Raw genomic sequence first — 13,448 nt, forward strand, 5'->3', positions numbered from 1 at the left:
TTGGCAACCCACTTACTGGAGAGTTACATGATGTCCTCTGAGGTATTTATTCTGCTTCATTCCCAAAAAAAATTGTGCAATCTTGCTGTTTCACACAGCATCCAAAATGATTAATATTTTAAGGAATAAAAACTGTGGTTTAAATTTTTGAAATGTGCTCATGTAATTCCATGACTGCAGCAGTCACTTGTCTAGTTAATAACTGAATGCTGTGCATGTCCTATTCACATAACAAAATTTATTTTTCATCAGTTACTACTGCAGCACATGCTAAACTTTTAATAATGTACATATTATTGTTTTTCAGCTACAGTCATCTTGATGATAACGGATGTAACACATCATAGGATTCAGAAAATTACATATATAAATTGCATTTTCCTGTCCAGCAGAAATGTCAGACCATTCTGACAGTCAATGTTCCATTGATGAAAATGATATACAGAATGGTCTTATTAACAGATCAACACTAAATGAGACACCTGTGAAAAATGTAGAAGCTACTAGCGGTGATGAAGAGAGACAAAAATGGAATGGCACTGCAGAAAGGCAGTCTAATGGTTTATGCATTACTGACAGAGGGGCAAATGAAACAAATATTTTTTTAGATAATGATAGCTTTAACAGCGACAAGAAAGAAAATGAAACTATAAATGATGACTTTTTGGAAACATACACATTAATGCCACAAAATACAGCACTTACTATGGCAAGTAGTAGGACAAGCTCTGGAAGTATGAGCAGAAATGCAAATTTGGGACATAGTGTTTACTTTGAAGATGATGCATATTCCAAGGAAGATGATACAGAATATCGTGTTCAAAAATCCTGTTCATTTTGGATACCAGGACAAGAAATATCATCACATTCTAATACTGTCACTGTTAAATTTGTCATGGCTGCCGGAGAAGTTCTTACACAAGCATATGATATTTCTTTATGTGTTGAAGAAATTAAAAGAAATCTTTCTAGTTTGTTCAGAGTTCCAACTCAAGTAATTCAGCTATCAGTACAGGGAGACATACTTGATGATAATATTGTATTATCTGAACTTGGGGTTGAGCCTTTTGGAAGCATTGAGATAGATCTTCAGTCCACTGACATCAATTACCAACTTTCCACTGAAGGCTTATATCAAGAATATCCAGTTTCAGATGTTATAACTGTTAGAGTTGAAACAGGTAAGCTAGATTCCAGAAGCCCGGTGCAGTTATCTTATATTCTGGATAAAACTTTCTAATCCAGGAGTACATAAATATTTCTTTATTTGCAACAACTGGTTTTGATAAACTTTCCTGTTGTAAATAAAGAAATATTTATGTGATCTTGGCTTTAGAAAGTTTTTATAAAATAAAACAGATCATTCCTTCTAATTTCTCAACATGATAAAATTCTGTTATATTCTAGAGTAACAAAAAACTACATTTAAGTAATCAAATATTTCAATATCCACATCTACAACATTACAGTACTTCAGTGATGTGACTATCATATGCTCATGAAATACACAAATTTTATACGTTAATTTAGCTGACTTCAAGATGAGTCAAAATACTTCACATTCAAAAATAGAGATTACTGTCACATTCTAAGCACAACCAAGTCCAAATCTGAAACCAGAGTCATCAATGTAGTACAACACTTAGCACTGCAAGCACATTCATTGTAGACACCAACACACAACCAGAACAGAACTTCCTCTTATTTATACAAACACTGAATATTTTAGAAAATGCAAACATTAAAAATGTAAAAAAATGTTGAGAACTTTCTATAAATGATAAATACTAAATAACAAGCATTTGTTGGTGCTTGGATTTAAACTGGTGATCTGCATTCTGCCAGCCAGCAGGGCTAACCACTACCCCACACTGCAGTATGGCTCACAGTAATGTTCCCTCTTCCAGAAAAACAGCAAACCACTGTCTCATGAATTCTTATTGCAGCCAGCTACAGCATCCTAGATCTAGATCTTATCAGTAGTCCTCTGTGTGGCAGCTATGGAGAATCCTTGTGCTGTCACATCCTCTTCATTATGATGAGCATGAATGGTAGTCCCTCCCATCAAAGCTTCAGTCATCAACCAGGCTTTCAGTTTTCTAGAAAGAGAATACCTCATCACAGTGCTGTGCCTCAGGACTGTAGTAGGGCTTCATACAGAGAAAATGGACGTTTCTTCACTTTCTGTCATTTTCAGATCTGTAATGTGGCATAAGGCCAAAACATTCTGTATGTAAGACTGTGCCATTTCCCTTGATGTTGGGCCCCTTTCTTCAATTGTTCTTCCACTAAGTGCACTTTCTGCTGATTACCACCAAATGTATCCTAGCTGTTGAACTTCCCTTAATTTTTCTCGAACTGCTGCTGAGCTGTGCCATTTGAGTAAATGTCTAAAAATATCACATCATCTGGTCTGTTGTATTTTGTGACTTGGTCAGATCTTTTCAGCCACTTTGTTAGGTCCTGACTAGCATCAACAGAAAGCACTGTAAGCCTGATGTCCACCTGACTTACTGCTGTTTTGAAATCCCTTGGTTTCTAGAATATATCGACCATGGAGTGATGCACTGCTTGTATTCCAGTACCTGTCTGTGTGGTCAATGGCTTTTACATTGCCTAATTGGAGCCACAGTGATGTAAAAATTTGAAAGTACCTGGTGTCCCCACCAACCAATGTCATATTGTAACTACAGTTGAGTCCAATTATGAAAGCACTGTCATCAATGTATTACAATATTCAGCACTGAAAACACATTTGTTACAAACATCGATGTACAGCCAGAACAGAATTGCCTCTCGATGGAGAGTTTTGTTATTTACACAAACACTACATATTACTGCAAATGCAAACGATACAAAAATAAGAAGTTTTAGGGACCTTCTAGAAATGATAAATAGAATATAACTAATATTTGATAGTGCTTGGATTTGAACTGACAAGCCACAGCACACTAACCCAGCAATGCTAACTGCTATTCCACACTTCATGCAACACAGTTTGGGACAAATTTTTGTATCTTACTAAAGATCTAATGTATGTATATCATTTAAACATTGTAACTGCATTCTAACAGAACACCATCATTATAGGTACTTCACTTATCCTATCATACGGTTGACTAAACAATTCAGTCATAATGGCAGATGTTGTTGTATAGCTGCATTTAATATAACCTCCAAAATTACACCCAAGAACTATTTAAGTAGCTGTTACACTGGAGAAACCTCAAAAAATGGCTTATAATTTTTGTGAATCAGCTCCTGAAGTGGCATTCTGAAACTGATATGCTGGAAATAGGGATTAACTATGAGAGCACAAGGTAATTTTGTTTTCTCTCTGGCAATCAAAGGCTGTTTTTAGGTCAATCACACATGTAACCTTTTATGACTGAGTAGATTTCATCCCTAAAGTCTGATTCTGGAAGATCTACAATATATCCATGTAAGGCTTCCATTCAGACCCTTGTTGAGCAGTTTGGTGTGGCAGTTGAAGGAAGCAAAACGAAAACTGAAGTTTTAAATTTTATGTTCAAGAAATCATTCGCACAGGAGAATCAGTCAAACATACCATCATTTGACCATTGGACAGACTCCCATATGGACAACATAGTAATAAGAATCCCTGGAATAGAGAGCAACTGAAATATTTTAAAGCAAATAAATCACAGGTCCAGATGGAATCCCAGTTTGGTTTTACAAAGAGTACTCTACTGCACTGGTCCCTTACCAAGTCTGTATGTCACCCTGCAAAAAGTCCCAAGTGACTGGAAAAAAGTGCAGGTGACTCCAGTATATAAGAAAGGTAAAAGAAAGGACTAGCAAAATTACAGACCAACATCCCTTACTTCAGTTTGCTGCAGATCCTTGAACATATTCTCAATTTGAATGTAATAAACTTTCTTGAGACTGAGAAGCTTATGTCCATGAATCAGCAGGTTTTAGAAAACATCACTTGTGCAAAGCTCTGGTTGCCCTTTTCCACATGATATACTGCGAACTATGGATGAAGGGCAATGCCATATTTCTAGAGTTCTGGAAGGCATTTGACATGGCACCCCATTGCAGGCTGTTAATTAAGGTGCAAGCATATGGAATGAGTTCACAGATATACGAGTAGCTCAAAGACTTCTTAAGTAATAGAACCCGGTATGTTGTCCTCAATGGTGACTGTTCATGAGAGACATGGGTATTGTCAGGAGTGCCACAGTGAAGCGTAATATGATCACTGTTTCTCCCTACATACATAAATGATTTAGCTGACAAGGTGGGCAGCAATCTGTGGTTGTTTTCTGTGATTCTGTGGTGTACAGTAAGGTGTCAAAGTTGAGTGAATGTAGAAAGAGACAAGATGATTTAGACAAAATTTCTAGTTGGTGTGGTCTATGGCAGCTAGCTCTAAATGTGTAAAATGTAAGTTAATGTGGATGAGTAGGAAGAACACACCTATAATCTTCAGATACAGTATTACTAGAGTCCCGCTTGACACAGTCAAGTCAATTAAATATCTGGCCACAATGTTGCAGAGTGATATGAAATGGAACGAGCATGTGAGAACTTGGTAGGGAAGGTGAATAGTCAACTTTGGTTTATTTGGAGAATTTTTGGAAAGAGTAGTTCGCCTGTAAAGGAGACTGGATATAGGATGCTGGTGTGATCTATTCTTAAGCACTGCTTGAGTGTTTGTGGTCCATACCATCTGGGATTGAAGGAAGGACTGAATAAATTCAGTGGTGGGCTGCTAGATTTTTTACCAGTAGGTTTGAACAACACTTAAGTCTTATGGAGATGCTTCAGAAACTGAAATGGGAATCCATGGAGGGAAGGCAACATTCTTTTCAAGAAACAATATGGAGAAAATTTAGAGAACCACTATTTGAAGCTGACTGCTGAATGATTCTACTGCCACCAATACACATTGTGCATAAGGACCACAAAGATAAGATATGAGAAATTAGGGCTCATATGGAGGCATATAGATAGAGATTTTTCCCTCGCTCTATTTGTGAGTGGAACAGGAAAGGAAATGACTAGTAGTGGTACAGGGTACCCTCCACCACACACTGTACGGTGGCTTGTGGAGTGTCTATGTATGTGTAGAGGTAGAATATCCCATACCTATTCATTGCTTTCAAAATGTTAAGAGGTCACAAATATGTTTAGATGTGGGAGCAGTGCGTGTCACATCTGATGATTTTGAGGGAGGGGGAGGGGGGGAGGGGAGGGTGGGGGGAATATTCCTACTATTTGCACTTCCACTTCAAGTCTCTCATTCCTACCATCAGCAAAACACCTTTTTCCACAGTGGCATTTTCTTGATGAACCATTACTTCCTTCTTCTTTTGTCTCTTCTTGCATGTTTTCTTCCTCCACTTGACTCAAAATACTTTCCAACTTCTAACTACTGCTTTTATAGCTGTTTCATTTCTTGCATAAAATTATGAAGCCCTACCTGATCAGCAGTGTACAAAAACAGCTGATTTGCTTTTAATAATGATTCAAATACTGAAAAAAATTTTTTTTTTTTTTTTTTTTTTTGTTTTCCTTCAATCAGTATTCAACAAATATGGCATCATGCTTGCACAATGCTTTCTCATAGTTAATTCTTCTTATAAAATTATCATACTGCTTCTTTCAGCGTATGCTCATGGTGTTAGTTACTTCATACTCCTTTAATCACTGACTGTCGAATACTATGCTGAAGAGCCAGAGAAACTTGTACACCTGCCCTAATATCATGTAGGGCACCCGTGAGCACGAAGAAATGCTGCAACCTGACGTGGCATGGACTCAACTAATGTCTGAAGTACTGCTGGAGGAAACTGACACCATGAATCCTGGAGGGCTACCCATAAGAGTATGAGGAGATGGAGATAACTTCTGAACAGCACATTGTAAGGCATCCCAGATATGCTCAATATTGTTCATGTCTGGGGAGTTTGGTGGACAGTGGAAATGTTTAAATTCAGAAGAGTGTTCCTGGAGCCACTCTCTAGCATTTCTGGATGTGTGGTGTGTCACACTGTCCTGCTGGAATTGCCCAAGTCTGTCAGAATGCACAATGGACATGAATGGATGCAGGTGATCAGACAGGATGCTTGCGTATACATCATCTGTCAGGGTCATATCTAGACATATCAAGGGTCCCATAGCACTCCAACTGCACATGCCGCACACCTTTGCAGAGTCCCACGAGCTCGAACAGTCACCTGCTGACATGCAGGGTCCAATGATGTATGAGGTACACATCCATCCACTTGACACAATTTGAAAAGAGAGTCGTCAACTAGACAACATGTTCCCAGTTATCAACAGTCCAATGTTGGTGTTGATGGGCCCAGGCAAGGCATAAAGCTTTGTGTCATGCAGTCATCCAGGGTACAAGAATGGGCCTTCAGCTCCAAAAGCCCATATCGATGATTTTTCATTGAATGGTTCACACGTTGGCACTTGTTGATAGCCCAGCATTGAAATCTGCACCAATCTGTGGAAGGGTTGCAGTTCCGTCACACTGAACAATTCTCTTCAGTCATCATTGGTCCCATTCTTGCAGGATCTTTTTCTGGCCTCAGTGATGTTGGAGATCTGATGTTTCACCAGATTCCTGATATTCACGGTACACTCGTGAAGTGGTCGAACAGGGAAATCCCTACTTCATAGGTACCGCAGAGATTCTGTGTCCCATCACTCATACACTGACTATAACACCACATTCAAACTCACTTAAATCTTGATAAGCTGCCATTGCAGCAGCAGTATCCAATCTAACAACTGCACCAGACACTTGCTGTTTTTATAGGCATTGACAACAGCAGTGATGTATTCTGCCTATTTAGTTTTCAGATATGTTTTGTACAAATCATATTCAGTGGAAGTGTGGGTGCAATTCAATTCATCTACCCCCATGTGTGGACCCTCTATATCAGTGGTTGTGAATTTTTTTTGCTGAATGGCCAATACTGTCAATTTGGGGTGGCACATCGGGCAACGTATGAACCAATCTCATTATTAATGGGTAACCTACATAAATTAATTTTTTATGTGCCCCAAAATGAGAGTATGATAAGTTGGCCAGTGGCCCTCAGGTATTGATTATTAAAAGTCATCACCATTCGGAACACTTTGTGTCAACTGTTCCCTGTTTCAGACTGCTGCCACCCTCAATGAACCCAAAGTTGTGACACTGTGATTGCCTGACAAAGTGCTCATGTGTCATATGTAGCAGTTGATGATTAAATGATTAATAACAATAACTGTATTTACATATAAGCGCATTATGCAGTTTCAGAAGTGATCAAAAATGTTTACTAAATGTTTTCTTATCTTTTTTTCTACTCATTTAGTTGTGTTAAAACATTAGCCTTAGTTTGTTTTCATATTCTTTGTTACAAATGAGTATCGCGTTTCAAGATGATGGTCTCTGTAAGGTGCATTCGTAGATCCATGTTCGTTCTGTGTCAAAATTTATACCTAACAGCTGATCTGTATGAACCATGCATACACATGAATTGTCAGTACTGGAAGACAAACAATAAAACATTCCTTCTCTCACAGCCTCTAATCCCACAGTGGCTGCAATACTTACACCTCTGCCCCTGAGGTAAGCGACCAATAAGTGACCAACTGCACTTAGATCATGGTCAAATTTACCAGAGTCAATTAAAATTAATTATATCTTAAAATACAATAAAGTGCCAAATAAACTGGTATAGACATGTATATTCAAATACAGAAATATGTAAACAGGCAGAATACAGCACTGCAGCTGGCAATGCCTATGTAAGACAACAAGTGTCTGGTGCAGTTGTTAGCTTGGTTACTGCTGTTACAATGACAAATTATCAAGATTTAAAAGAGTTTGAATGTGGTTTTATAGTTGGCACATGAGCAATGTGACACAACATCTCTGTGGTAACAATGAAGTGGGGATTTCCCTCTACGGCCACTTCATGAGTGTACTGTGAATATCAGGAATTGGTAAAACATTAATCGCAAAACATCACTGTGGCCGGAAAAAGATCCTGCAAGAATGGGATCAATGATGACTGAAGAGAATTGTCCAACATAACAGAAGCAAATTGCTGCAGATTTCAAGGCTGGGCCATAAACAAGTGTCAACATGCAAACCATTCAATGAAACTTCATTGATATGGACTTTTGGAGCTGAAGGCCCAGACATGTACCCCTCAACACCAACAATGTACTGTTGATGACTGGAAACATGTTGCCTGGTCAGATGAGTCTCATTTGAAATTGTATCAAGCGGATGGACACAACCTCATGAATTCATAGATCCTGCATGTCAGGAGGGGGCTGTTCAAGCTGGTGGAGGTTCTGTAATGGTGTGGGGCATGTGCAGTTTGAGTGCTATGAGACCTCTGATATGTCTAGATATGACTCTGACAGGTGACATGTACATAAGCATCGTGTCGGACCACCTGCATCCATTTGTGTCCTTTGTGCATTCTGACAAACTTGAGCAATTCGAGCAGGACAGTGCGATACCCCACACATCCATAATTGCTAGAGAGTGGCTCCAGAAACACTCTTCTAAGTTTAAACACTTACACTGGCCACCAAACTCCCCAGATATGAACATTATTGAGCATATCTGGGATGCCTTGCAATGTGCTGTTCAGAAGAGATCTTCACCCCCTCGTACTCTTACAGATTTATGGACAGCCCTCCAGAACCCATGGTGTCAGTTCCCTCCAGACTACTTCAGACATTAGTTTAGTCCATGTCATGTCATGTTGCGGAATTTCTGCATCCTTGTGGGAGCCCTACATGATATTAGGCAGCTGTACCAGTTTCTTTGGCTCTTCAGTGTGTTACTGTCTATGGATTTTTGTTTTTTACTGAACAGGGAAAGTACACCCTTAAGAATCTCTTAACATAAGTCGGAAATTTTGATTCACCTGTCAGATGCTAGATAAACGTTATTGTAAAAATACAGCTTAGAACCACAGGCTGCATGAATATTTCATTCAGGCCACATCTGGCTCACAGGCTGCAGATTGACAACCACTGTTCTATGTACTCTTTCCAACTTTAAGCATTCCCCTCTTTGTTTAGTACTGGTTTTCTATCTGTGTTGTTGATTTTTATACAGCTGCATCTCTTTTCTCCAATATGTGTAAGTAATAGACATCAAATTTTGTGTTGAAGAAAAAGGAAAGAAAAAGTGGAACAATTTTATTGCATAAAATTTTGTTTTATGCTTTCTTATGCTGAAGCTGAAGCAATCCACAAGATTCAGTGTGTTTGGGGATGAAGCAGTGGGTACCACAGAGATAAAGGAATTGCGCAACTGCTTCAAAGATGGCCACTCATCAATTAAGAGAGAAGCACTTTCAGGTAGGCCCTCAGTATCTGCAAATCAGGTTGTTGTTGATCACGTAAGGGCCATGATGATGCAGGGCAGATCAATTACTATCAGAGTACTTGCAGATGAGATTAAAATTAGTATTGGATCCAATCATTCCATTTCAATTAAACATTTGAACCTGAGTAGGATCTCACAAAAACTTGTGCCGAAGTTGCTAACAACTGAGCAGAAGCAACCTCATTTGAAGATTGCACAGGACATGTTGGACATGGTGAACAGTTATCCCAACTTTTTTAATATAGTGTTCACTGGTGATGAGTCCTGAGTTTATAAGTACAATCCAGAAAAGAAGTTAGAGTCCTTGTTGAATACTTTTTGAACAGTCCTGATATATTTCTTGAACCTCTTTATCATCTGCGAAAATAGTTGGCATATAAATTTGTACTAGTGTGGTGAGTGTGGGCTTGGTATCTGTCTTGGCTACAATACTGTATTCACTATGCTACCGTATTTACTCGAATCTAAGCCGCACTCGAATCTAAGCCGCACCTGAAAAATGAGACTCGAAATCAAGGAAAAAAAAAATTTCCCAAATCTAAGCCGCACCTGAAATTTGAGACTCGAAATTCAAGGGGAGAGAAAAGTTTTAGGCCACACCTCCAAATCGAAACAAAGTTGGTCCATTGTAATATGAGACACAATTTAGGTCGAATGAATGACAATACAGCTACAGTAGTTTGGTTCGAGTCGTAAGCTTAGCAGTTAAGCTTTACCATGTAGCCATTGCTATGCGTCAGGCGCTCCGTCCGTATTTATACGAGTACCCTTCCTTTTTCACGTGCTTCGTCTGGTTTGAATCGATTGCTTATTTTGCTTTGATCTGATAAGTGCCGTTTTCTTTGTTATAGGTGTTTGCATCACTCTTAAGCTGAAAATGCATTACTGCACTGTGTCATCCATTGTTTGTCGCATTCTGATAGTGCGTGTTTACGGCCTGTCGCGGCTCGCGGCATGGCTTGCTTTTGTGCGCGCTACCGCCACGTACAATTAAAAAAAAAAGAGAGGAATCGTCTCATTAGCGAAACAATGGCAAGAGACTGCTATTTGTTGTTACTTACACTGCTGCTTTCTTTGATAATGATCAACAAGAATCAAATAATAGACTGCGTATGATAGAACATGTTCTGAATGAGAGTTAGGCGAAAATTTTTCTCCGTTTGAAAATCTTTGCGGCCGCTTCTTTATTACATCAAATTCTGCACAGAAATTACAGTCATCTTAGATTTAAAAATCTAGTCACTTGCCGTGCTTCATTTCAGACTGTATCATTATTAGGCATAAGAATAATACGAATATAAACATGACACGATACGTATATTCTTCTGCGTTTGCTGTTGTCTCACTCTAGCTTCGTAGTTTATTAGGCAGACAGGATTTAAATGAGATAGCAGCAAACACAAAAGAATACATGGCAAAATGTTTATATTCGTATTATTCTTATGGTGAAGAGAATACTGTATGTGATTCAAATTTCATCAGGTTCCTATTAGCAACCATCTCTTCTCACAGATAGGAAAAAATTCAGAACGTAGAGTTGGCCATATTGACAAACATCCCAAACAGTCTTGCCAGTCATATTTTCGTAGTACACTGAAATTGTGCTACATTCGAAGATGAACAATACGGAATTTGTATTTACTTCGTTGGATAATGTATGAAAATGCAGTGGTCGAAACTCGCGGTGGAGAAAAAAAGCTCGTCTTCCACTTTTTTTTAAATTTATTTACTGACGCAGAGGTTTTGGCGCCAGTATTTATCTTTGTGCCTACAAAGCATGCCTCTGTCGTGCTACATATATTCGACGGCAGAAGTTAGTTGTGGCGGCACGTACCAACATTTTTCATAACTTCCGCTTGCTTTGCACTCGATTCTAAGCCGCAGGCGGTTTTTTGGATTACGAAAACTGGAAAAAAAGTGCGGCTTAGATTCGAGTAAATACGGTATTCACCTTCAATCCTATTTTCTCATTCATTATTAAACCTACTCCTGCATTACTCCCATTTGGTTTTGTATTTGTAGCCCTATATTCACCTGACTAGAAGTCTCAGTCCTCCTGCCATCAAACTTCACTAATTCCCCCTATATTATCTTCAGCCTATCCATGTTCCTGTTTAAGTTTCCTAACCTACCTGCCCAGTTATGGAATCTAACCTGTAGAATGCTACTTTTGTTTCTCCAGATGACAGCATCCTCCTTAGTAGTCCCTGTTTGGAGATCAAAATGAGGGACTATTTTACCTCCAGAATATTTTATCCAAGAGATGCCATCATAATTTAACCATACAATTGGGCTACATGCCCTCTGGACAGATTACAGTTGTAGCTTCCCCTTACATTCAGCTGTCTACAGTAGCAGTATGGCAAGGCCATTTTGGTTGATGTTTCAAATGCCAGATCAGTCAATCATTCAGACAAGTGTTCAGTAGCATCTTTCAGTACAGGTCAATCTCAACAGACCTTTCATTTAAATATTACTGTTCAGCAGACTAACACTGGGAAAATATCTTTCTTTACTGTGTACTTTTTTTGTGAGTTAGTGTTTTCTTCATAGATAGTTGGGGCAGCTTGTTTTGTCTCATGTTGTGAGAGGATAGTGTCAACAAAAAATGCTCAGGATGAATGCAGCATACTGAGCCATGTGGCTCCCACTAAAACACTAGATGTCAACCTAATTGGCAAGCTGAGAGTCCAAAAGCATGGTCAGGAACAAACGCAGAAACTACAAGAGTATGACATTGAGAAGACTTCACAACACTTACACAATTAAGTTTAGGCTGAATAAACAAGTTTTAAGCTCATGCTATCTTGCAGCTGGCATCAGAGGCTGCAATTTCAAACCAGGAAGGCTATGACTTCAGAGGCATTGCTTAGTGAAGGCAACACTCACAATTTTTATGGTGGAGTTGTGGATCACTCCAACACTCAACTGTAAACAGTTCCACGTCTGACATACATACGTCCGGTGGGGATACCACAACCCTCCCCCCTTTAAGGGGCATATAGGGCTGAAATGCCCAGGCCTGTAACAGTTTCACCAAGTCGTGGGATGAGTGGCAAGGGGGATCTCCACCAGGATTCTGTCTGGGTACACTCCACTGGGATGTAATGGGCACCCCTTGGGGTGGTTACAGGCTGATGCTGGTGGTTGAGAAATGAGGAGGACTATGAGACACTTTCTGCTGGTTGTAGTGATGCTGGAAGGAGGTACTCAATCTCCATCAGATCTGCCCAGGCAAACAGTTCTCCAGGGTGGTAGATTTCTCTGTGTGAGGGCACAAATTATATGGCGAGTAGTGCATAGGTCTTGGGAATGGCTGCAAATGTCATTCAGTTCTTTGAGTGAGGGTTTATTGGTCCCTCCTGCCTGTGCTAACAGCTCCTGTTTGCCTGAGTTGTGCCACCTGTTGCTCAGATTGACACAGGCTTAGCTGGTTAGCCTGGCATGTCAGGTGCCACAGACCTACAGCAACTATATAAAATTGTCACCCCTTATGTCCACCTTGCATCCATTCACATGTTTACTCAAATGTGCATGCCCAGACAGCAGAACCTTGCTGATAAAATGGCATGGCTATCAGGCCAGGGGCAGGTGGCTGTGGATGGAATAGGTTAAAGGGACCATATGGCTGATAGCTGTGCAGTCCCTCAAACAGACTGCACCGACTGAGTGGAATTGCGTGGTAAGAAGCCAAAAACTGGACAGGGAAAGCTCTCGAGGTACCATCGAGGCTGTTTCCATTAACTGTGGTCTGAGCATTTTGGCCAACCACTCAACATCTACATTTGATGCCAAATGGAATAGCCCCATGGTCTGGTGATGAATTCCATTTCAGCAGTACGACATTTCAAAACCCTCTGACACAGGCATGTAACATCATGGAGGACGACCTTGCAACATCTGGAAAATTAGACAATGAATCTATTACTAACAGCCACATGACACCTAAGAAGGGACCAGCTAAGACCATGTGCATCTGGTCCCATGGGTGGTCTTGCACGGGCCATGGAGAAAACGTCTTCTGTGGAATTGCGTCATTGTGGACACATGTTGAACAGGCACACTT

General features: G+C 39.8%; 1 protein-coding gene across 1 annotated transcript in view; it reads left to right on the plus strand.

Moving 5' to 3' along the window:
• The first annotated feature begins 394 nt into the window (after positions 1-394).
• LOC126184329 (IQ and ubiquitin-like domain-containing protein) overlaps positions 395-13,448 on the plus strand; it is a 201,682-nt gene continuing 188,628 nt past the window's right edge. The window contains exon 1 of the mRNA XM_049926704.1: positions 395-1,181. Within this exon, the coding sequence (XP_049782661.1) occupies positions 395-1,181 (787 nt within the window). The remainder of the gene's footprint in view (positions 1,182-13,448) is intronic.

Source organism: Schistocerca cancellata, chromosome 4 (assembly GCF_023864275.1).
Source record: "Schistocerca cancellata isolate TAMUIC-IGC-003103 chromosome 4, iqSchCanc2.1, whole genome shotgun sequence".
In the NCBI taxonomy this organism is placed as follows: Eukaryota; Metazoa; Arthropoda; class Insecta; order Orthoptera; family Acrididae; genus Schistocerca; species Schistocerca cancellata.